General features: G+C 36.6%; 1 protein-coding gene across 6 annotated transcripts in view; it reads left to right on the plus strand.

Moving 5' to 3' along the window:
* The window catches only part of FAM13B (family with sequence similarity 13 member B), a 51422-nt gene that overhangs the window by 14063 nt on the left and 13431 nt on the right, over positions 1-23928 (plus strand). For 5 of the 6 annotated variants that reach the window (XM_074883262.1, XM_074883267.1, XM_074883266.1 and 2 more), the window contains exons 5-14: positions 3053-3230; positions 3834-3978; positions 6570-6727; positions 13517-13558; positions 14610-14765; positions 16721-16856; positions 17095-17118; positions 20573-20640; positions 21399-21453; positions 21855-22002. In XM_074883262.1, the coding sequence (XP_074739363.1) occupies positions 3053-3230; positions 3834-3978; positions 6570-6727; positions 13517-13558; positions 14610-14765; positions 16721-16856; positions 17095-17118; positions 20573-20640; positions 21399-21453; positions 21855-22002 (1110 nt within the window). The remainder of the gene's footprint in view (positions 1-3052; positions 3231-3833; positions 3979-6569; positions 6728-13516; positions 13559-14609; positions 14766-16720; positions 16857-17094; positions 17119-20572; positions 20641-21398; positions 21454-21854; positions 22003-23928) is intronic. The other variant, XM_074883268.1, reaches the window with a different exon arrangement.

A 23928-nucleotide genomic window follows, 5' to 3' on the forward strand; every position in this document is an offset into this window, starting at 1 on the left:
CTGGGCTTGTTTTGATTTGCAAGATGCATGTTTTTGTTTGATTTAATTTTCTGTTGTTGAGTTTATTCCTGATAAGACTTTGATAGTGCTTACAATAGTCCTGTTTGTTCAGAGTGGGAATTGGTTTGTAGGATGAGTGAGAATAGCATAGTTTTCAGATGTTGTTACACTGTATTTACCAAGTGCTGAAGTGGAGGGTCATCTGCAGCAGTGTGAAGCTGCTTCATTTTCCTCCCTTGGTAGCCCATATATCCTGAAACTTTGAATGTGGAGTAGCCGGTGAGCAGAGGCTGAACGCTGATGTGTGAGGCACGCAATAGCCTTGTGCTGGAAACAATTTTTGGAAGCTACTGACCAGAGAAGCTTCTTAAGGGTGAAGTGCTGTTTGCTTGTTTGTCCTGGGCAGTAGTGAGATGCTGAAGTGGGTAGGGAATTTCATTAGTGATATGTCTGCTGTTTGGTTTGCGTTGCTAATGTCAGGGTTCATTGGACCTAAGTAGGTAGTAAACTTGTTGTTTGTTTGGTTTTTTTTGTTCTCTCCTGAAAAAGATGATAAATAATAAAAGGCTTGTTAGGGCAGTAATGCAGAATGCAGCTGGTTGCTCAGCTAATGCTGCTATGCGCCTTAATTTGCAATGTTATCTATCAGGACTGGAAATGGGATTGAGGTATAATCGGTTGGTGTGACAGAGTAACTCCCTTCTATGACTTGTAAAATATAATGTGAAAATTGTGTTTTTTCCATCTTTGATTAGATAACTGTGGGTGGATTTGGGTTTTTTTGGGAAGAGTGCTGTTCTTCAGCATGCAAGTCCCCGTTTAGTTCCCTTTTGTTAAATATACAGAGAAAATTCACTTAAACTTGCAGCTTATTGTCTTTACTGTCTTTTTTAAAAGTGTAAAATAAAGTGATTTCAGACAGATTTAGTTAACCGTACCAAGGAAATCAAAACACATAAACCTTTAAACGTTGTTTCCTGATACTAAAATTAAGAGTTTCAGTTTCCTCTGCTCAGGTTTTGGCTTTTGATATTTTGACTGTCTGATAGAGATGTCTCAGTTTCCAGAGTTAAAATAGCAGCTGCATTTTAGGCAGAGGAGTTGCTTACAGAAATGCAGAAGGTGGTAGTAATTTTGGATCCATATGTTACTTCTGGTATTTTCCCTCTTTAGTAGGCCTTCCATATCGTTAGGTTAAGCTTAGTTCTCAAAACAACTTAGTTATACCACAAGATGTGGCCTATATACATCTTCTGAGACTCGTTCCATGCAGGCCTAATGGTGGTTCCTTAAAGGCAAGTGATTTTACTAACTGCAGTGTGACTTTGACCCTAGTGCCCTAGGCCGTGTGTCCCAGAAGCGTGTATCCATGGTTTACTGTCAGAGACTTCAGTTAGACATAAGAACGTTCTTACTTTGGGTCTCTGGCTGCTGCTTCTTAGAACCTAAATTTTGGGACAGACTGGTTAGACAAAACACCTATATGTGTATGTGCAAGGTGGTGGGTCTATCACCTCTCTCCCTTGCTCTCTTTCTTTTTGAAGGTCTGCTTTGTGAAAGTATTTTTTTTAAGTTCTCTTTTGCTGCTCTGTGTCCTAAATGCATTTCTAGAGTGAAAACTAACAATAATGTATTTGTTTTATTGTGTTGTTGTGTTGAGAGAACTATTTTTCTGTGCATTAAATACTGTAGATGTTGACTCTGAGCAAATGAAGCTCTGCACAGTTACTCTTTGGTATTACTGTATGTACACAACAGGGAAGACTTTGGTTTGATATTAAGGACTAGGATGTCTCAGCTCTCATCTAGAGAGACAGAGTGACTGCTCATCGTCTTCAAACCTCTTTTTCCCTTTCTAACTGATCTGGGAAGAGTTTTCAAATGCACGAGAAAGAAGGGGAGGCCTGTTAGTATCAATTCTTTTCCTGTTTTGCTTTCCTGACACTTCCTTTATATGGAATTTCTCTGTTAGGTACAAACAATTGCAAACTCTTTGAACCTTGATGCCTGTAAGACATACTGATATGGGGAGATATTTTGATGAAGGATATAGTTAAATGTGGGGTGAGAATGAGGAAGTTTTATAGTGATCCCTTTTCAGGTCTGAAATTGAATCAGCAAGCTACAAGCTAAGTATGTGTTAAAATGATTGGATTGACATCACTTGTATTCATCAGTGAAGTATCATAAAAGGAAGTAGAGTGTTGAGAATGGGATGCTTGTAGAGGAAAAAGTGTCAAAGTAACTTGTCTGAAACAGGGAGAACTTAACTAGCTTTTAAGTGAGCTCGCTGTCTCTGGAGCTGTTGCTGTCGTGAGCTCTTCTGCAAAACAATTGTTATAGAACAGTGATAAAATGAAAGGATACGGGGTTACTAGCCCTATGTAATCAGAAACCTACATGAGCATTAATTGGGGAAAACATGCTGAAAACTACTGATCAGACTTGCAGAGGAGAATATGGTGGAAATCATTGGTTTAGGTTGTCAATTTCTGCTTCTTTAGAAGAAATAGTTTAATTTATCATTAGGGAAAGCAATCTGATGGTACTGTGCTATGGAAACAAGACTGGGGAGGGTTTTTTTATTTTTTATGTTCCCCTGTCTCTTCACCACCCCTCCAAACCTCTGACATCATTGAAGAAGAATAGGAAATGAGTTGTCAGCCTTTCTTGGAAACATCAGAGAGGAAGAGACGAACCCAGAGACTGAAATGAGAGGATGAGATGCTGGGACAGATTGTTATGAAGTACTACCACTAGCAAAGCCCTTCAGATATGTGGGCTGAATGCTTCAGTTTTTGGGTTTGGGGTGGGTTGTTGTTTTGGTTCTTGTTTTGTCTTTTTTTTAACTTTTTCCATGGAGAAATTTAGTATGAGAATCTCAGACTGAACAAATGCGAGTGAAATTCTGACATCAGGCTGTGGTCTGACCAAATTAGTTGTACTTCAGAAGTAAGTAATTGTTGTCAGAGTCAAAAAGTTGATCAGTATCAAATGTGAAAAAGTAGATGTTTTATTTCTGTGATTAAAATATTTTTATTACATTTTTCAGATTATAATAATGAAGATGAATTTGGAAGAAAGTTGAGGTTCCTCTTGCAGCAGCTTCCACCTGTTAATTACAGTTTGTTAAAGTTTCTGTGTAAATTTTTAGCTAATGTAGCATCACATCATGAAGAAATTTGGTCGGCAAGTTCTTTAGCTGCAGTCTTTGGCCCAGATGTTTTTCAGTAAGTTAGTTATAAAAGTTCATGTAGTGTTTTTATGTGAATTCGACGGTGTAGATCTGTAGTCTAAAGTCTTTCCTAGTCCGTGGGTAACAGTAGCAAGTACACGATATGTTTGGGGTAATACCCCTTTCTGTTCCCCCTCACTCACCTGTTTTGTCTCACAGTTTTTGCTCAGATCTAAACAATAGCTTGTCTATGAGCTATGTCATTAGAAACCACCAATTTGATTGCTGCATTACTGTAATTATACTGAGGTTCAAAATACTTAGAGATAGTGCGTAAGATTACTATTTGTAGCAAGAAAGCAGTTCTGGGAGAAAGCTGTTAAAAGTACAGACGTATACTGGGGTTTCATCTCTACAGGAATACTTGAATTTTAAATGTTCCTCGTGAAAAGTTAATTGACTAAATAGTTGTTACTTGATCACTTTTAAATATAAACTAGTATAAACCTTTATAACACAGCTGTGTGAAAGTATGCTTAAAATTCTGTGTGTTCAGAATGGATTAGGGATAATGGTGTGAAGTGTAGCCCCTCAGTCATAGAAGTCATTCACAGGAGTTCTTTGGGGAACTAAACTAAACCAGTGTTGAAATCTTTAGCATTTACACAGATGTGGAGGATCTGAAAGAACAAGAAATAGTTAGCAGAATAATGGCGGGACTTCTGGAGAACTACTATGAATTCTTTGAAAATGAAGAGGAAGATTTTTCATCTACTAATGATTTAAGCTCAATAACTGAGCAGGTAAGAATATTTTAAATGGCAATATGGTATCACTGAAGTAACTTATACATCCTTTATGTTTATGAAAGATATGTTGCAATATAATTCTTTAACATGCCGTTTGGTAGTTTCTTGCAAACTGACAAAACTTGGTATCTCTTAAATGCATTTTCTTGACATAGGTATTGTTGCTTTGTAGTAAGTACAGCTGTGCTCTATAGAAAAGACATAAGAACTAAACCAACAACGATATCCTGCCCAACATAGATGTTGATATGCTGTATAAACAGTATAGCTTTTTAATTACCTTTTTTGGAAAGGAGAACTGGTTTTTAAGCAAATGCAGAACCATGCTGCTGTTGGTCTTGGTCAATAATATTTCTAGGTGTGTCTTAGACACATGCAGGGTCTCGCACTCCACTTGATGATGTTATCAGCTGTAGCTCCCTATGGCAAAATTTTAAAGTGGTGTTTCTGATTCTAAGGCTTCAAAATATCATCTTGACATTAGTGGGGAAAAGTGTTGAACTTAGAGAAACAGAGTTGAGTAGAATAGAAATACTCTGGGTTCTGCATTGCCGGATTCACCTGTCCATGTGACTGATGGTATCCATTATCACTCTTATGCCTTTCCTCACAATTTTAACTTTGTGAAGTAAAATACCATGTCATTCTGGCATAAATAGAGATGGAGAGTTGTTAGGGAAGTTAAAATACGGTAATATGATACAATCTTTTTCTGTTGGCATGTATTTCTAATTCTAACAAGTCGTGGTATATAAGTGATAATGCGCAGAAGTACTTTTTGTATCATCAGAGCCAGGTTCATAGATTATTAATAAAATCTTGGCTTAAACACTTCCTCAGAAGTATGGAAAGCTATAAACTGAATTTTCTCATGATCAGGTGGCTTAACAAATGATTTATTTTCTTTAAAGAGGAAAAAAGGTAAATAACACCAGCAGTTGCTAAGGAAGGTAAGAAGAAATACTGAATTTTTAAAGCCCAACTATCCCATGAACCCTTCCTCTAGCGAGACAGGTAAGGCAAGTACTAGGGCAGCTGGTTGCTTGCTCTTCACTGCAGTAGACACCTCACCCATTGGTCTGGTCTGCCAAGCGTGGGCAGCAAGTTCTGGATCGAGCAGCTTCTGTTCTGCTAGAGCTCCGAGCAAAGTGCTGCAGCTTTGCAGTGTTTGCTGTCTCTAGCCCTTTGCAGGAATGTGTCTAGCACGGAGAACTGTCACGACCCTGCTGCATGCAGGAAGCTGTTCAGTGAAGCTGGGCTGTAACTTTCGCAACCCGAGGCTGTGGACTGTCATCTTAGCTTGGGATGACTGCTCTTTAAAGTCTAATTAGTTAATCTATACTCTCATGCTTTAAAGTTACTGACTTGTCTGTGGGTCATATGTTTTAGCAAAAGGTTTTCCCAAGCATAGCAGCCTGTGTGGTGTGTTTTGTTTTTTTTTTTTTTCTCCCCTACTTTCGAGGCCTGTTGGGGTGTCCCTTTAATTTCGTGGTGTCTCCACCAGATGTCAACAGTGTGCTTCTCTCGGGTCCTGCTCCCCCCGGGCTACTGCGGGGTGGGGGGTACAGAAGGGCTGCTGTCCCCACGTGGGTCAGTGGCACATCCTCTTGCAATTACAGGGGAAAGTCAGGGATAAATAAATTTCTTGCCCTGAATGTAGTGTCATATAATGCATTACACCCCTTTTAAAAAGAAACACACATCTCCTCTCTGCCTTCAATGTAATCTCAAACTTCTAAAGTTTCAATTTTTCTTATTTCAGTGGTTTTGTTTTATACTTGTGTGTCAGATACTATAAAGTGTGTTTTCTTGAGGCAGCTGTTGCTACTTTAATTTTTGGGTTCGCAAGTTTGGGAAACCAGTAATCAATCAGAGGAGCTTTGCAAATCAAACAGGATCACTTTGTTGTGTTTACCTTTTTATGTTTTAGACATAGTTGCTTTTTAAAAAATTAAGGTGGCTGTATTGAGTTGTCAGTTGGCTGTATTGTTTCACTTTTTAAATTGGCTATATTACTGTTTCAGTAGAAACATCATCTGTATTTGGAAACAAAAAAACCCCCAAAATACACAAGAGGCTTCATAGAAACTTCTCAATACTCTTGCTCTTATATTTGCCTTTATAAGTATTCATTCAGTACTTTCAAAGTTTGCGGTCTTAGACTTCAAATCCTTTGATGGAAGGCAATATAGAAAATGCTTCTCATATATGAATAAGACTACCTATGGAGTGCAGGTGAATTATCTGTCTTTGTTTTATACATAGAAGAAGAAAGGTTCTGTGCCTCGTGACTTCAGTGTGGTTGGGATTTTGTTGTTTATTGATTCTGCTTCTGTTCATTTTCTGCATCAGAGGTGCTTCTCTTTTCAGTTCTTGTCCAATGTCTCAAAAGGGTTATGTAGCTTTTTTATGATGTGGAATGTATGGTTTTATATAAGAGCAAGTCTAGTGTGCCTGTTTTTCTAAAATTGAAAAATGTTCTCCTCTTACACGTATGTTGTTTTTATACCTCTCATGCTCTTTTAATTCCCTGGACCTCTTAAAAGAACTTTTCAAGCCATTAACTGTGATTAAATCTTTTTTAGATCAATGATCTCTTGGAAGAGGAGGAAGATGTAAAGCTTGAGCAGTCTGAAGAACTTCCAGAAGATGGCACAGAGAAACCTGTTGAAAGGCCAGCTGTGGTGCATCTGGATATGACAGGGAGTCTCTCGGATTCCAGGAGTGTTACAGCATCAACAAGGTAACTTGTTTCTGCCTTGGAGTTTGGATTGGATTTGAAGTTTGGAGTATAGTCTGTTCTGTCTGGGAGAGAGAAGCTGTCAGGCTTTTGAGATAAGTGGTGTGTCTACAAACTGAAGCTTTAGAAGTAGGTGCAGTTCTTGTAGTAGTAAAATATGGGATAAAATAACTGTTCCCAAATTCACCAGAGGCATGCCTGTAGAACTCAGATTAACTGTGGTGATTTATGCAGAGAAAGGGAAAAAGGGCATATTTTAGTGAAACTGTAAAGTAGTATTTAAACAGTAAATTTTGTAGCAGAAATATAAAAAGAATGTGAACATTGGTAGATGTAAACCCATGCTGTACCATCTTTCCACCACTCCCTTTCAGTGGGAAATCCTAGGACTATTTCTTGTCACATGCTAGTGAGCAGAGCTATGTCCTTACATGACCCTAATTCTTCTCTAAACCTGTGAGAATGTCTAGGTTTTTTTATGCCCAGTTTGGTCAGGTGTTAAATGAGGAAAGTACCTTCTTATTTCACTAGAGTGCAGTGGAATGTATTTCATAACCAATTGTAATGAAGACTTTGTAGATGTGATTACTTCCTGAAAATATGCTGGAGAGAGAAAACACCAGGGACGAAGAGAACTATATATGAGCAAAAGGATAGTGGAGAACAAGTGGGATAATATTGACCATTATGATTTTTAGGTTGGAACTTAGAGGTTCTAGAAAGGCCTTTAGTAGGAGCAACGTGGAGAAAAGTTTGAGCATGTTAAAGATGGTATTTTTGTAAAGTTACGGGTTGCTTGCAAAAAAAACTTGATTTGAGGATCCAGAAAGTTGTCTTAATTTGAGTTGAAATGAAGACTCTGGATACCCTGTTTTGTGAAAGTTGACTTGCTAATATATTCGTAAAACACCTGAAGATCCCCCTTCAGTTAATTTAAATTCTGCTAACCAAATTTATGTCAGACGCTGATATTTCTTTGTTATATCAGTGTAGGAGTGTCATGACTGGCACCTGTGTGCAAGTTGAGGTTTAATTTGTAAATGCTTTTTAGAAAAAAGTTATTAGAAAACCGCATAGAAAGCCAAGGTCTCGCATTGTCCAAACAGGTACAACGGCTGCTGAAGCTGGCGGGCCCTGCGTTACCTGCCTCAGAGCCAGGCTCTGTAGAGGGATCTGTTTGCCAAGGGCTCTGCTGGTAGGGAGCTGTGAGCAGGTTGGGAAGTTGCAAAGCATAATACAGGCAGGAGTACTGGAGTGGGAGTCAGCTCTTAATTAAGACCAGTCCTCATAAAGGAGATGTGTAAACTTCAAATCATACTTCCATTTGAGAGCTTATTTGCGCTTGCTTGTAATACACAGGTTTATATTTTACTTTCTTGTAGTATGCAAGTTTTTGTTTTTAAGTCTGCTTTACTTCTACTCAGAGTTTACATTTTATGGATAGTGAATTTTACCTTTTCCCCTCTGCAGCATGTGCTTGCTATGGGCATTGCATGTAAGAACTTGTAGGGAGGGGTGAAGAAGAATCTATAATAAAAGTGTGACTAAAAACAGAAGAAATGCAGGGAAAATCACAAGTAAGTTTACTGCCTAAGACTGAGTAGTGTCAAGACTGAGGATTTCAGGTTGAAATCTGTTCAGCTGCTTGGCTACAGACTTCCTTCTACTTCATTGCAAGGATTTGTAGAATATAAAATAATGAGAGAAACATAATTCTGTTTTGTAATTTAAATTTATTCTAGTAGTTAAGTGTCCTTATCAGCAATAGAACTGTTTAATTTTAGTTTGAGTTAAATTAAGAAAAAAAAAGTTGCTGCAATTGGAATTTCTACAAAAGTGCTCCTTCTTCCAATAAAAGTTTTAAAGCAATTTAATTATTCACAGGTATTTAGTTGCTTGTGGAATGTGTAAGCGCAGCAGCAGTGACAATCTCAACATGTTTGAGAGTTTAAATTTGATAGCCTGAAGAGAAAAACACTTTTACTCGATGTTTAGTGTTAATTAAAAACTAATAGGCATTAATTATGGTTGGCATTTTACGTAATTTGTGGGGAAGGATAAGGAGGAATCATGTAGAAGAAGAAAGAGAATTTTGACTGTACAACCAGAACTGCAGGAAACATTTAAAAAAAAAATAATTACAGAGCATGAGAAATTATGCTTTATTAAACTTTAAACCACTATAAATACTGTAAATATTTTTCCAAATTTAAAGGCTTTCATGATATGCATTAATGGCCTTCTTTTGTTTTAGTTTCTCGATGTAAAAAAAATAAAATTAGTAAATGTTAATGCAGGTTTACTGGGATGTTTATCTTGACACAGGGTGTGCAGCAGCTTATAAAGGAAAGTGGAGGAGAAGTAGACCTTAAATATGATTCTTGCAGTTGCTTAACCTGGAGTCTTGTTGGCTCTTTGCTGTTGTCAGATTTGGGGAACTGAAGGTCTGCGTCTTTTGGTCTTTTTGTGGAGAGAAGGAAAAGAACGCTGAGGTTGCATGTTCTGCATGTTAAAGACTTGTTATCTTGATTCATACGATGGGTTATATGACCTTCCTTCTAGTTATTTGGACTATAACTTGCTTTTAATTTTGCTCACTACCTTTTTTCATTACTCATTTTGTTTGTTCTTCCTGAAACATATGACCTTCAAGCACTGCGTGGTGTTAGTTTGACTTTGAGTTAGAGAGGAATCTGGTGAGAATGTGGATAATCATTAATGCAGTTTGATTTAGTGGCTGCTTGAAAATGGTATTTAATATAAACCTGTTGAGCATTCTTTAAGCCTGTTACCCAGTCAGGGAGCATTTGTTGCACACAAGTTAACATTGTGTATGTAAAGGAAACATCGTATTCTCTGTTACCAGAAGCCTTTTCCCCACGGCTCTTTCGGTTTTGCTGTCCTGACTTTTGGAGGAAAGAATTACTGACTCAGCGTTGCAGCTGACTTTTAAGACATGCTGTTGAAATAATCACTTTAGAATCCTTCGCTGTCATTATTCCAAATCTTTCATCACTGTGCTTTGCCAAGCAGTATTGGCTTTACTTTTTGCAGTTCATCTCAAATATTGTCAGAAGCCTAATATAAAAAACTCTTGATATGTTCTTTGGTCTTTTCAAAATTATATGTGTAAAAATATGAGATATGACAAGTAGTAAGTTCTATAAACAGCTAGCTTTGTCTATATTAAGTGGAATTACAGGGTGACATCCTCACTGCTTGTATATTTTTGTTAACCCTTTTCTGTTTTAATTAGCACTGATCAGTGAGAGGCAGGCAATAATATTAACAGCAACAAAGTGAGACAAAATGCGTGTATAGTAAGGCTGACTGACTATAACAACTGCCTGAATTGCTAGAAAATACATTATTATTTTAGTTTAACACTCTCTTTAACATCCAAATACTTGTCCCTACTTCCATCCTAGAAGATCTCTGAACAACATGTTGGGAAAGCTTTCAAGTGTTGATTGGGCAGCTTATTGTCAGGAGTGACCTCATGTTGCAGTCTATTTCTATTTAGACTGCAGGGTTTAGTGCAGCACTCCAGAAGTACTGTCTGACAAGCAGCCATTGAATCCCAGCAAGCAGTATGCATAACCAGCAGCCAACATCACGCTTTGCTGTTTTCCAAATGAAGCATTTTTACATGAAGTGCTCATTTGGGATAGCAAAAATAATCAGAATGGCCTGTAAAGTTCTGCTGCACAGGTAAATATATGAACGGAAAAATGTTGCTTTGATAGGATTGCAAATAAGACTTTTTGTTAACTTTAAAATTATGTGAGATTAAATGTATTTTGGAGAGATATTGTGAAATGAAATAATGTCACAATTGATTTTTTTAAATGAGATATAAGAATCTTTGTACAGCCAGTAAATTACCAAGAAAAACTTTGAAATGTTTTATCTCTAGTTAACGTTAGATGTATTTTTCTATCTTAAGGCATGTTTTTACCAGGACTTTTTATGGGTAGGGAGACAGTACAAAAGGGATTCTCGGGAGAGGGTTAGCACTATGAAACAAAGATGTTTACCTTTCTGTGTCTTGCTGTGTCATGCTGCGTTAAGGCTCTATGTAGCAGTATAAATTACAGCTGTTAAAAAGTATCCTTGAGCTGTGGTACACTGGTTCGGAAGTTGTAATGTATTTTCAGGTAAGAGCGATTGACACATTTCTTTCAAAAAGTGCTTAATTGCTAAAGTGATTAGTTGAAGACGTAGGATCGTCTTTACGTAGTAAGAGGATTCTTCAGGCTTTGCAATATTGCTGATTTATGCACATCTTTTACTGAGTACCTCTAATGCACCTAAAGGTGTTTAATAAAAGCACTGGTGAACAATCCTATGCTGGGGTCTGAAGGTTATGCAGTAAGATGGAAAATTTTGTTGTGAACCATGTCTGAAATATTTTGGATTCTTTGGAGATGAGTTTGATTCTCCCCACTCTTGACACAGTTCTTCATTGTCTCAAGTGGTAGAATAAAAGGATTCCAGGTCGTCACAGTTTCCTATAAATAGTATTTGTACTTGTGCCCTTGACTGAATTTTTTTTGCTCTCTTTTACAACTAGAGTGTTGCAGTGTTAGGTGCTCTGATTGCCTCCCCCCTCCCCAATTTATCCTAGGAGTGACTGTGTTTTAATAGTAAATTGATTTAAATGTGTACAACTATGTATTACTACTTCTAGAAAGCAAGCATACCTTTTATAATGCAGCTTTTGTAGAATTTACTGAAAATACTGACATTGGATACTTAAACCCACTATTTTTGTGTGTTGAAATCTTACTGGTTTTGTTCTTTGAGATTCTTGCTCATGCTCCTCCTCTATCTTGTTCCTGAAGCTGAACTTATTCACAGCTTCATGTCTTCATTTTTTTATTTCAAGTATTGTCAAAACAAAAATTGTTTATCAGTAAACTTAAACACTTTGTATAAGTAGTAGGAGTACGCTGAACTGTGCACAGAAATATCAATGGAATGTAAATATCTGAAGTTGTAAACATCTTCTTACCATTTCTTTGTTAGAAAAAACCCCCTGAAATGCGAGTGTGTTCATCCTCAGTTGTTTGATCTGGCAGCTTTGAAATGAGTGGCTACAGATCGATCTGGCTTCTACATCAGGTGTTTTAATTTTCCAAAGCTATATGGCAGTGTCTATTTTGAAATAGTAGTTTAGAGCTGCCTGTTCTGTCAAAGCGTTTGGAATAGATCTGCACTGTTTTTTCACCTAGGCAGACACCCAAATCATAAAGTGAACTTGATTAAAAATTGAATTTCCACTTAAAAAAATAAAAATTAAAAACTTTTGTGGGCACCTGCTTGTTCAGTTGTTACATGGTGATGTTTAAACACAGTGCACTTTGATACTGACCCAGTACAAGTTGTTTAAGGCAAAAGGGCATAATTATTTTTAAATAAATACTTTAACCACTTTCCTTATCAGCTAGTGTTTAATTGAAAGTCCTTTATTGCTCGTGTTTCATCTACTTAGAGGAAGAGAAAATAGAAAGCTTGCTTGAGGTGGTCTAATTATTTTACCTCTCTGGTGGTGGAACTACTAATAAACTTGATAAGGTCTAACCAAGATATTCCTTGCTGTATTAAAACTATTCTTGGGTAAGCAGAGAGACTATCTACATTTTTTAGCACAAGCAAGACTAATATCAGTCAAAACTATCTTGTGGTGGTAGTACCTGTTCAGGTCTCCAGTGGAGCGGCAAGCTCCCTTGAATTTCAAGAGTTACTTTATACATTGATGAAAATAATATTTAAAGTCAACTTTGGCTGCCAACAATGTTGTTGCATGGTAAAGAGTAGACAAATTTTATTTTTCAGCTTTTTGAGCTTAGCTATATATAATAGGAAGAAAAAGCATTTGTTTACTTCCTTCCCCACCTCCTAGTTGAAATAAAGTTAGTATTTATTTTTTTTCTAAATAAGACATGTAAGTTGCAACTCATTGCTGTTTACAGTAGAGTTTTTTCCTTTTATTTCTTTCTTAGCATGTTTACTGTTCCTTTGTCTAAAATGTAAATATTCTGTTTATAATGGCAGAATTTTGGTCATATTAATGGAAAATTGAAGAGGGAGTGCATACATGAGTTAACTTCCTTGAACTCGCTTGTGTTAGTTACACTGATTTCCACCCTTCCACTCCCCTAGGAGTTTAACATTCTAGGCTGAAGTGGCATGTGCTAGATTTCCAGATGCTTTACAGATGGTGAGCTGGTGTCTCAAAACCTTGTGAAAGTACCTGCCCCACACTTGAAATGTAGCTGTCCTTGGAGAGTGCTGCAGATCTGTTGAACGTTGCAGAATAAAATTACTCAACAGTCTGACAGGCAGGGAAGGACTTCTGTGAAATTGCAACTGTGGAGGAAAGCAGAGTAATTTGGAATTTGCTTTAGGCAGCAAGGTTAGAATCTGCATTCTTAAGCAAGGTGTCAGGAAGTCTTTGGAGACTAAGTGATTAGTATTTCCCATGGGAAAGACTGTATATCTGAGAGCTTATAGCTTCATAATATACTGAGTATTGACACTTGAGAGACAGAAATCTGCATTGCTACTTCTGTAACTTTCTGCCTTATGATGGCATTCTTTAAGATTTCTTCATCTAAATAATAGAGGGGCTGCAAATCAGTGTTTTCTTTACATATTTATTCTACGTTTATTAGCCGCATTACATGGAGTCTTTAGGTATTTTCTAAGTTGCTTTCTGGTGACTTTAAGACTTTTATTTAGTGTGATGAAGTTTTTGCATTACATTAACTTATTTCTTCTTTATTGCAGTGCTCATATCTCTCCCATAAGTATCTTGCCAGCCTCTGCAGAGTAAGTATAATGAAAATATAAAATGTGTTTGAATAGTGCGGTCACTAGAACAGGCATAGAAGATATGTCTTCTTTCAAGAAAAAGAAAAGCAGTAGGTTTGGTTACAGTTATGAATGAACATATTCCAGTGTGAAGTGTTTCACTTATGACATTTAACACTAACGTAGGAGAAACCTAATGTCTGTCAGTGGTGTTGACTGCAGAAGCATGAGAGCACAGTATAGTAGAATCTAGATTCCAAACCACTTTGGGTTTTATGCTTAGATACATCATAGGTGTTTGACTTTCAAATTATGATGGCATTCACACTGTATTTTCAGCAACATTATATTTTAACAACTTCTAGTTGTTAATATTGAGTACAGCTCAGTGGAATTGCATGTACAAATGTGGAGGAGAATTAACACACAAGTCCAGAGTTCAAAATGGGGTAAAATAGTTTAAGATTCTTACAGGAGGGTTTTTTATAGGCCTAATTGCATATTTTGGATGAGCTGGCAAAGAAGCACTCAACAGAGCAGTCTGTTTTTAAAGAATGCAGCTCTTTTCTTGATGTATCTCTGGGTATATCCTGTGTCCTTCATCAGGTACTTGCTCATTGTCTCTGCTGTTCATTAGCTCTTGCCTTTTAAGATTACAGCCCCATTCAGGAGGGGTTACAGCCAGCTGTGCTGAAGTGGTACCTGCTCCGGGGTTGCCTCTGACCCATTATAGATACAGGATTTTTCTGTCATGTTAACATGTTAGGCTTTTATAAGTGTTTGTGTATAGTTATTAAAAAATAAAGTTAGTCATTGTAGTCTGTTGGTTACTCTTAAAATACTGTTAATAGACTTTGTAATATTTTATGTCAATCTTATGAAATAAAAGATAGTAGGTGCAATAATTTCCACTGCCTTTTTGGAAAAGTTAGTCTCCTTTTGCGTTGAAGTAACTGCCATCAAGAATTCCTGTCATGTGTAAAGTTTTTGTCATCTCTGCCTTTCTGCATAGTTGATCAATGCAAAAGGAGAGTTCTTAATGTAAATTTTCTGTCTTTCTTGTGTTTAGTATTTTAGAAAGAACAATTAGAGCAGCTGTGGAACAGCATCTTTTCGACCTGCAGAGCAGCTTAGATAACGATCTTAAACATATACAGCAACACAGACTGGGCTGTAACAGTGAAGCAAAAAATCCCAGCGGGGATGAGGAAGGATCTAACAACCAGTAAGATTTTGTTGTATCTGTAATGAATTCTCTAGGATTGTACATATTAACTCCTCCAAAACAATCCCCCACCTCAATCCAAAGCAAAAGTTACGACTTTTGCAATTAACTTCAATTTATCTCGTATTTTAAACCAAACCAACTTCTGTCACTTGCCAGTAATCAACAGGTCTTGAAGCAAATATTTTAAATTGATTGGATATCTAAAAATGTTGTGAAGTATAACTGCTTCACTGCTGAATTCTGTGCAAGCAGCCCAAGAACTTGAATTTACGCAAGTGCTTTCATTCTTACCTCACCGATGTTACTTATGAGACAATTTTACCGTAGGAAAGCTTTTGTAGATACTGTTGCAGTTTCTTTACCGCTATCTTTCCATGTCAACATAGCTGTTTTACTGCTGTGGCTGCCAATGTCAATGAAATGGCTAAAAATGGATAGAACAAGCACTGTGGGTCTGTTTGCATGGAGTTCCAGCCTCATTTGGTCAGCTTTTATTTTTATTGTAAATCTTGCCATGTTATGAGTGTAGCGATTGCCATGGCAGCATTGAGAAGCTGGTACATTTTGGTGCTTTATTAAAAATAAATAGTCACAATTAATACCCAAACTCCAAAAATGTGTAGTTAACATTACCTAAATTTCTTTGTTGCTCAGAGCTTGAAATACATGAAATATTCAGAGACTTGAATGCTGTTTTCTAAATTGTTCGGTCTTTACTGTTTTTAGAAATCTTACCTTTGACAAGAGGTCAGGCTGAAGTTAGCAGTTGATCATAAAAGTAATAATCATTGCTGGTAATAATCAATTAAAACTGAATTTTAGTGTTAGAGATTTAATGTCTTTGGGTAATTGCCTGAAAGACCTGTTGTAGCTGAATTCCTTCAGCTACAGCATAAGTGTTTTAAAGGTTGGCTGACTTCATAGAAGCGGAGGCTAAAAGCACCATCACTGCAGGTTTGGAAGCAATATACTCTTCTGGCACAGTGACTATTTCAGATGCTTCTGATCATCATTCCAATGTGGATTAACCGTAATAGAGGATACATGATCGTGTTCTTGAAAGAGGTCGTCTGGGTGCTTTAAAGCAGTGCTGCCGGCAGACTATGCACAGGGCAAATACACAGTTAAATGAAGAACTAAAAAAATGCAGAGATCCAGTGCAAATTTCTTCAAAGTAATTTAAAATAAGGGCTGGAATTAAGAAAAAAGAGTTAAAATGTTAGTTTCTGAACCAGCCTGTTTAGTATCTATACTATGTATCTGATGGAGGAGGAGCATTTTTAAATATAGTTTGGAGTTCTTTGTGAATGAGGAGAAGGAAGGCAAGGAAGTCAAAGGCTTGTGATGAATTAAGAATCATGTGATAACAGGAATGGTGGCACGTAAAGAATATATGGACATAAATATGGTGTAAGTTAGCTTTACTCTAGCTGTACTGTTACAAGCCTTAAGTTGAATTCTAGGAAGATTAAATGTTAGAAATAATGGTCTGTCTCACTGGAGGGGAACATAGTGATACTACCTATAAACTAGCTGGCTTCACTATTGAGAGGAGTGTAGCCACAGCAACTTCGAGGCATTGCTTCTGGCTGTTGACACTTTTATTCCTTAGGTCAGCATAGTAAGTGGGGGATTTATGCCTGACCCTTAATACAAGAATCAAATAAATACATTTTAATGTGTCTATCATATACTGTTGTAGAAAACCTCAGAAGTATACATAAGCTACATAAACAATTAAACTTGCCTACAGGTTGCTGAAATTGTAGATATTACCAGTATCTTTGGTCAGAATAATTTTGTTGGAAAAAAAAAAAAACCCCACACCCTGATTTTTGCTACTGTTTAAGGAGAGGAAAAAAAAAGGACAGTGTTGTGTTGTTTTTTTAATTTTTTTTTTCTTTTAAAGGTGGAACAACAGGTTGCTAAAGGCTTTCTGTTCTTATCTTTAGGAATGAGGTTATTGAAGATAATGACACTGGTAGCAGTGAGAACACAGCAGACTGCTCTGAAGTATTGGTTTGCACAGATTTAGACAGCGAAGCTATGAAACATGATACTCTAACTGAGGAAGAAGAAAGCGTTCAGGTGAGAGGAAGAGCCTCCTGTATAGGAAAATCATAAATTGCTGTGACTTCAGCAAAGTGCTTTAGAGATCCAAGTTTTCCTAACAGCTCTGATGTAGCCTTACATGTCACTGTTGCTCTGTGCAGTTAACTGCCTTCTCTGCTGTGCATGTTTCGTAGACAGGCACAGAGAAATTTTTGTGTACTTTGGTGCAACTTGTTTGGACCCTGACTAATGTTTTTCTGTTGGTCTTTTGCAGGCACCAGCCCTTCCTCCTGCTCAGGTAAGTCAGTGTATCAGCAAGCATAGCACTGGTTAGAACAGCATCTGTGTTAGTAAAGGCTTCCTGAGGAGCAGAAGATCTAGAGCTGTGGTTGTAACATAGCCCACAGTCAGTCACGCCTTTTACTGTATCAAGAAGGGGTAGAAGTAACAGTCACATTGAGATTCTGCAGCTAATTACAGCCTTTCCTCACTGTTTCCAGATTCTTATGTGGTAGGCATAGGTGTCTGTTCTTTCCAACACATCTTCATCTCTTTCTACTTCAAAGAGATTCTGTTGCTTCTCTTTGGACCTGTTTGCTTAGATGTTTGACTTCTGCTGTGCTGATAGCTTGTGTCCCTCCATACTGATGGGTACACTTAGAATTCTTACACTTGAGGTGTTCAGCAAAAGAAAAATGAAAGAGAATTAGCCTTGTGATCTCCTGAAGAGGTTCAACACTTAATATTGTCATCTTGAAAAGTATCAGGATTGACCATTTATATTCCAAAGCAGAAAAATCTGTCTAGAGTGCTGCATGAGCGCATATTAGGATGTGATGCTAACATGCTTGTAAAAATAAAACTTAGTTGTATTGTTTAAAAACTGCTTTCCTCAGAGAATACAATATTAATGATACTTGAAGTTGCTGAAAGTTGCAGAAAATTAGAAAGAAACTGAAATCAGAAAGCAACTGAACATGTAAATGACAAACCACAGGATAATCAAGTGTCACAGATTTAATTTTGGCTTTGCTTTTACATATTATACTTGAATTGAACAGCTACGTGTCACTGAAAGAAGCAAGTATTTCATACAGTTTGAATGGAAGCCCAGTATTGTAGCAGCTGTAAATGTTGAAATAATTGTTTGCCCTGTACAACAAAGATGCCTCAGCTTTGCTTTGAGCTGCAAATTATTAGATCTTCACCTACAGTCAAATGTGAAGGTTTGTAGTATGTAGGGCCTGAATTTGTAATGATGGCCTGAACTGTACCAGCATTTTTTATTAGCGAGCAGGCATCAGTCTCTTATTCAGGGTATCTTTATGTGATCAAGTGATGCTGTAAAATATGTGCTGACAAAAATGAAATCAAGTAATATGCAAGAGAACATAGCTTCTACCACTCTGTATGAAATAGCACATAAGCAGCTGTCAAATAAGCACTTCTAATGAAAAATTCAAATTAGTTCCTTGATAAAACTTTTGTTGTCATAAATCTAAATGATGATTCTGTGGGTAGAGAGCTTTGTTATACATGTGTAGAGAACTTTCTACAATGGTTTTTAACTTCTTGCCTGTGAGTCCATAAATCTTTCTGAGGGTTTCCTGAAAGATAACTAGATAAGCAAACCTATTGTTAGTAGACTTAAATTAACTAGAAGAATTTAATGGGTCTGTGAACTTGAAAAGATAGAAACGGATGCCTTAGCATAGTGAAACTGTGAGTCTTGTCTGGAATCTGTGTTTTTATTAAAACAAAATGTTGCCGTAGCGCTTTTCGCTATTGTAATGTATTCTTCTCTTAGCTTTCTGTTTGCTTTCGTGGATCCCAAATGACTCTTTTGAATCACCTAACAGGCCAAATTTTTCAATTGTTCCTGCTAAACTAGCATACTGTTTTAGAATCCCATTCTGTAAATTAAAATTTCACAGGATGTATTGATTGTCCAGGTTCTTTCCTGATGCATGAGTGTCAAATCTTGTGATAAAAAAATTTTTGGATTGTTATCCTATAGCACAAAGTGCCCATGGTGTTTTAATTAGTATTTCATCCAGTTCAGGTGAATACTATGTTTGTAAGAACTCTGTTGAAAGTACAGGGTAGAGGTCCGTATTTCTGCCATAAGTCTTTTTCTGACTGTCTGTTGTAAGTCTTCTTTTACTGGTAGTATTTGTTTTAGGTTTTCAGTCTTTTGACGTCGAAAGCCTTCAAAAGCAGTAGAGAATGAGTTTCTCATATTAATTCCTAACGCTTTACTTCCTTCTGACTTCCTAGTTAAAATATATGCTGAGCTTTAGAAATCAGAACTCGGAAGATACAAATGTAGATGGAGAAACAAAAATTGCAAATTGGTGCCTTTTCAGTGCGTTTTTATGCAGTTTCAATGGTTTCAAAGAACAGCTGAGAAATGTGAATTTCACTTGTGAAGTCTGTGCACTTCAGAGTTCCAAGTACGTTACTGTGCTGAGCATATAAAGGGGAACAGGATGCTTGGGAGTGCACGGTCCTGTGTAGATGCACTTTTGTTGTCATACCTGATGTCATTCTTGGCCTTTTTTGCTTTTTGATATATTTCTGTCAATTAATATTGGTGGTAAGGTGGCATTCTGGGGTGAAGTTTTGGGGTTTTTTAAATGTTAGTTTCTACCTTCTTGTTAATACACCATTTCAAATGTTATTGGAGAGTTGTATCTTTTGGGGAGACGTTAAAGGGAAATGAGAGGAGTTTGAGGGACATGTAGGGTTGTAGGACATGAAAGATGAGCACGTTGGCTCTCCTTTGGATCTGAAATGGAAACGGAAGCAGCTGTTTCCACGACTACAATAAGTGTGACTTGCACAGCTCATCTCCAGGGTGGAAGTTACCTGCTGGAGTAAGACAAAGGCACTGTAATTAAAAATTGTTTCCCTGAATTGGACTTTGACTTGAGGACTGAAATAATGTAAACAGAATAATGGAGTTTTGTCTGATAAGGGTGAATATTACTGTCAGCAGTGTAAAACTGGCAACTGTTACGTATATTTGAACTCTCCAGGTAACTTTATTTTATATTCAGACATTTTAAAGATAATTTGTAAGAACTTCTTGAAGTCTGAAACCAAATGTAACCTGTTATTTTAAAATGACATATTTTGTATTTCACATTCCTTATATTCCCCCAAATAAGATACTTTTTGAAGAAATCAAGTACTGGGCTTTGGTGTAAATACTTCAAGTAGTCAGTCCTTTGCCAACTTTTAGCGAACAAAATGGTGACAGACATTCATCTGAACTTGTTTTGTGAGATGGTGTCATAGAAATGCCAACGTTTCTTCATCCCCTTCCAGTTCTGTTGCTACTTTATTTAGTAACAGGGATTAGTAGCTCCTTTTAGAAAGTCTGTCAGACTTGTTTCATTTCATATATGCTGAGCACAAGTCTACATCCAACTCAGTTATTTTTGAGACTAGGATATACTTACTGCCATGATTTTAGTCACCCCAAACTTCATGCTATGATTTCAGTAGAACTGTTGGTGTTAATATTTAAAAGAAATAATAAAAAATGGTTTGTCTGTCTTCTAGTGATTAAAACACCTGGTTACTGGCTTCACTTTAGATGTAAAAAAATTGCATGGTTAGATTAAATAAGATTTCCAAAGCTGTGCTTTTAGTTCTTGAGGGTTTTTTGTGGTCAGTGATGATTACAAAAATGTTTTCAGCTGAGAATGCCATTCCCAAATCTTTCTAAACATACTTTTTGCCAACAGACTGCAGACGTATTATTGAAACCATGTGATAAAGATGCAGATGTTGATGGAGAAAATAATAGTGAAAGGTATGTATTTTTCTTTTGTTTTCTTTCATTCTATGTGGCAGAATGTGTAATTTCAGTTTTGAAAAGTGAGTGTACCAAACTGATTTGTGACAACACAGTATAACATAAGGGAGGTGAAATTAAACATACAACTTTTCACATGTGAAAACAGGAGAAGATGGAGTTACCCTTTCATAGTGGTGATATAGAAGCCATGGAACTTCATGCACTTAAAAGGGAAAATAAGCACGAGCCTATATGATATATATCGTGATTTTTTTTTTTTTTGTGAACAACCCCTATGTTCTAGGCAAGAGAATTAGAAGAAGAAAAAGTTACTTACTTTCAAATATTTTGGCACATTTTATTGCTCTTAGTGATTGAAGAATTAATGCTGGTGATAGTGACTAGCCAGAAAACTCTAAGTTCATTTGTAGTTTGAGTTCAGCACTGATCAAAATTTGAGTTCAAAATATTTACTCCCAGTTTGAGAACAAGGGTCTGAGCTGGTTTTACTTCCAACTTGGTTCAAGTCCAGTTGTTGTTTACATGCTTCAGCTTGAAATTCTGTGTGAAGAACTAAGGTGAGGGGGCCAGGTTGGAAACAGTGTAAGTTTTGCTCCCCAGAATTTTAGTTATTCCTTTAAGGAAATACATTGCATATCTGCTAAAACTGGACTAGTATATGTAAGAATAAAAAGTAAACGGAATGTATAGTATTTACTGTCCATTAAGAACTTGTATTTAAAATGATAACTAGGTCTGTGTCTTCTTTTTAGGCAAAATAGTATATTGCTTGGTGACAATGATAGCATATCTTCAGAGATGTTTCTGGTAAGATTATTTTTTAATTTATATACAGATACACAGCATCTTATGAACTCACACGAAATACAGACATGAAGAAAAACAGTAAACGGAGCTTTCGGCATCTTATGTTGATGGTCTGCTGCGAGGTTTGCAAAACCTCTGTTGGAGATCTCATCTCACTCCACAGAAACTTTTGGCAGCAGAGCAAGCTTATACTTAAGCACCTCATGAGGAATGTTTTGTAATACAAAAAATTGACTGCTACTGGGGGTGTCGGGGAAGCTTGTTTATAATTCCTTGGGTTAAGAAAGAAGAAAATTTTTTTGAGAAAATTTCCAGAAGTTCTGGAATTAGCACTGATTAGGTATCTGATTTCCAGTTGCTAAATAGTAATAAAATTGTTCTGTTTTTTTATTTAAATACAGGATTCAAGTAGCAGGAGTTGTGATCTTAATGCAAATACTGATTCAGAGGTGTCGGGGGATGGCAATGTTAATGTTTCTGAGGAAGCTCTGGGTGTCCAAGTACCACGTCTGGATCTGAAGAATGTATCTGATGGTGACAAATGGGAAGGTAATTTTCACCCTTTAGCTCACAGTATAGTTAGCTAGTAATGACGAATAGAACATCTGACAAAGTAGAAGCAGCAGACAACTTACGCTTTTTTTCTTTACTTCAACCTGAAGAATACGTTCCTATACACATGGTAAGATTGACCAAGTCATGACATAGGTCCCATCTTGTTTCTGAACTATCTGCAACTTAATTAAGAACCATTAAAAACAGTCAAGAAAAAATAGTCAAAGGAGCAACTAAAGAAAGCAAAAAAGCCTGTTTCATACTAGAGGGATATTTTTTTTTTTAAGTGACTTATGGTTCCCAGGACCCTGAGTCTCTCATCCAAGTCCTTAAAAATGCTTTCTCTGATTATGCCATGTAGTTAATCTTCACACTGTCTTGTTTGTTGCTTTTTTTAAAAATTACTGAAGTTCTAATACTAGCTGAATTTGACTTAAAATCACTAAACTACTAAACACAGCAATTTGTATTTCATTTATTCTGAAAAATCTGTTGTTTGTTTTATTTTAAACATCAGGAATGTCAGATGTTGGTTTCCATATCATTGGACAACTTGAAACAGCTCTGAATTTTCAAATAAAAGTTAAAGTTGCAGATGGATATTATTTCTGTGCCCCTTCTCCCTCCATTTGTTTGGATTTTAGGAAAAGCACAATATTTGAACCGTAGTTTTCTCTTGGGCAGGATTTCTTATGTTTGTGACCTTATTCTTTATGGCCTTCCAGGTTTAGCAAGCCCCTAAGCTTGTGACTTTACTGAACTTTGCTGCTCAGATGTCTAGTAATAACTGTTTAGACTGTTGTTTTACTTGTGTAAAAACATAACCCCTTTGTAACCAGAGCAAAACACTCTTGTCAGTATCTTCTTTTCAAAGTACTTATCTTTCTATGTGTTCCTTATCCTGTCTCCTTTGCCTGGTGTTGATATTCTGAATCATCACACCTTAAAAAAAAATGCAAGCGATACAGTTTGCCAAAATACTGTGAACTGTCCCTGACAGTACAATGGCCACAGTCCACTTATTTCCAATTTTAAAAACTTGCAAATACAGCTTGGTAGATAAATACAGATCTACTATGCAGGGACGAGGTTTTGACTTCCAACAGGCTGTTCCAGTGACAGCTATTCTTTGAGATGCCTGTAAGTGTTATGATCAAATGTCAGTAAGACACTGGTGACAAAGAATGACTGCACTTAACTTCTGCTTGCTGTGTTATAAATATTAAAATTAGTGAAGTATACTTGGAATGTGTGTAGCTTAACAGTGCAGCATACAGTTGTAGTGTGTCAGCACATAAAGCTTTGTCCTGAAGCTCAAATAGTGATAACGTACTGGTAATTTGTCACCAGTGTTGCCTGTTTTCCAAATTAATTGCCTGCATACTTCCCTTTTAACCCTTTTACAAGTGATGGGGTTTGCAGCTTGTGATTGGCTTAGACTTGTAAAATATTTGCTGGTTGGCCTTCTTGAGCCCTAGCAAACTGTACATTCAGAGTATGTCATGTCATAAAGAAGTCAATTTGCAGGCATCCAAAGACACTGAGTCCAGATTTTCATTCTGGTTGCCCAAGTTAATAAATTTGTCTAAAGTTTAAAAAATTTTTTTAAAATTTAAATTTAAAAAAAATCCTGCTGACATGCTCAGTGTTTTATTTACATTAATTGCTTACTTGCACATTACATTTTTTTGCATCCTCTATTTGTGTTAATCTGATTTAATATGTATTCTCAGAAGGTTTGTGGCTTCCATTTTCATTATTTCCTTAAATCTGCTCATAAAACTTGCTTTGTTTTTACTTACCCAAATAGCTTTATGACCCTTACTTTGAAAAGAAAGTAGCATATGTGTATATAAATTTAGCTTATAAGCTTCTTGGTAGTAAGATCATGATTTTTTGCAAGAGGTGTTATTTCATTGC

Source organism: Strix uralensis, chromosome 14 (assembly GCF_047716275.1).
Source record: "Strix uralensis isolate ZFMK-TIS-50842 chromosome 14, bStrUra1, whole genome shotgun sequence".
NCBI classification, from domain to species: Eukaryota; Metazoa; Chordata; class Aves; order Strigiformes; family Strigidae; genus Strix; species Strix uralensis.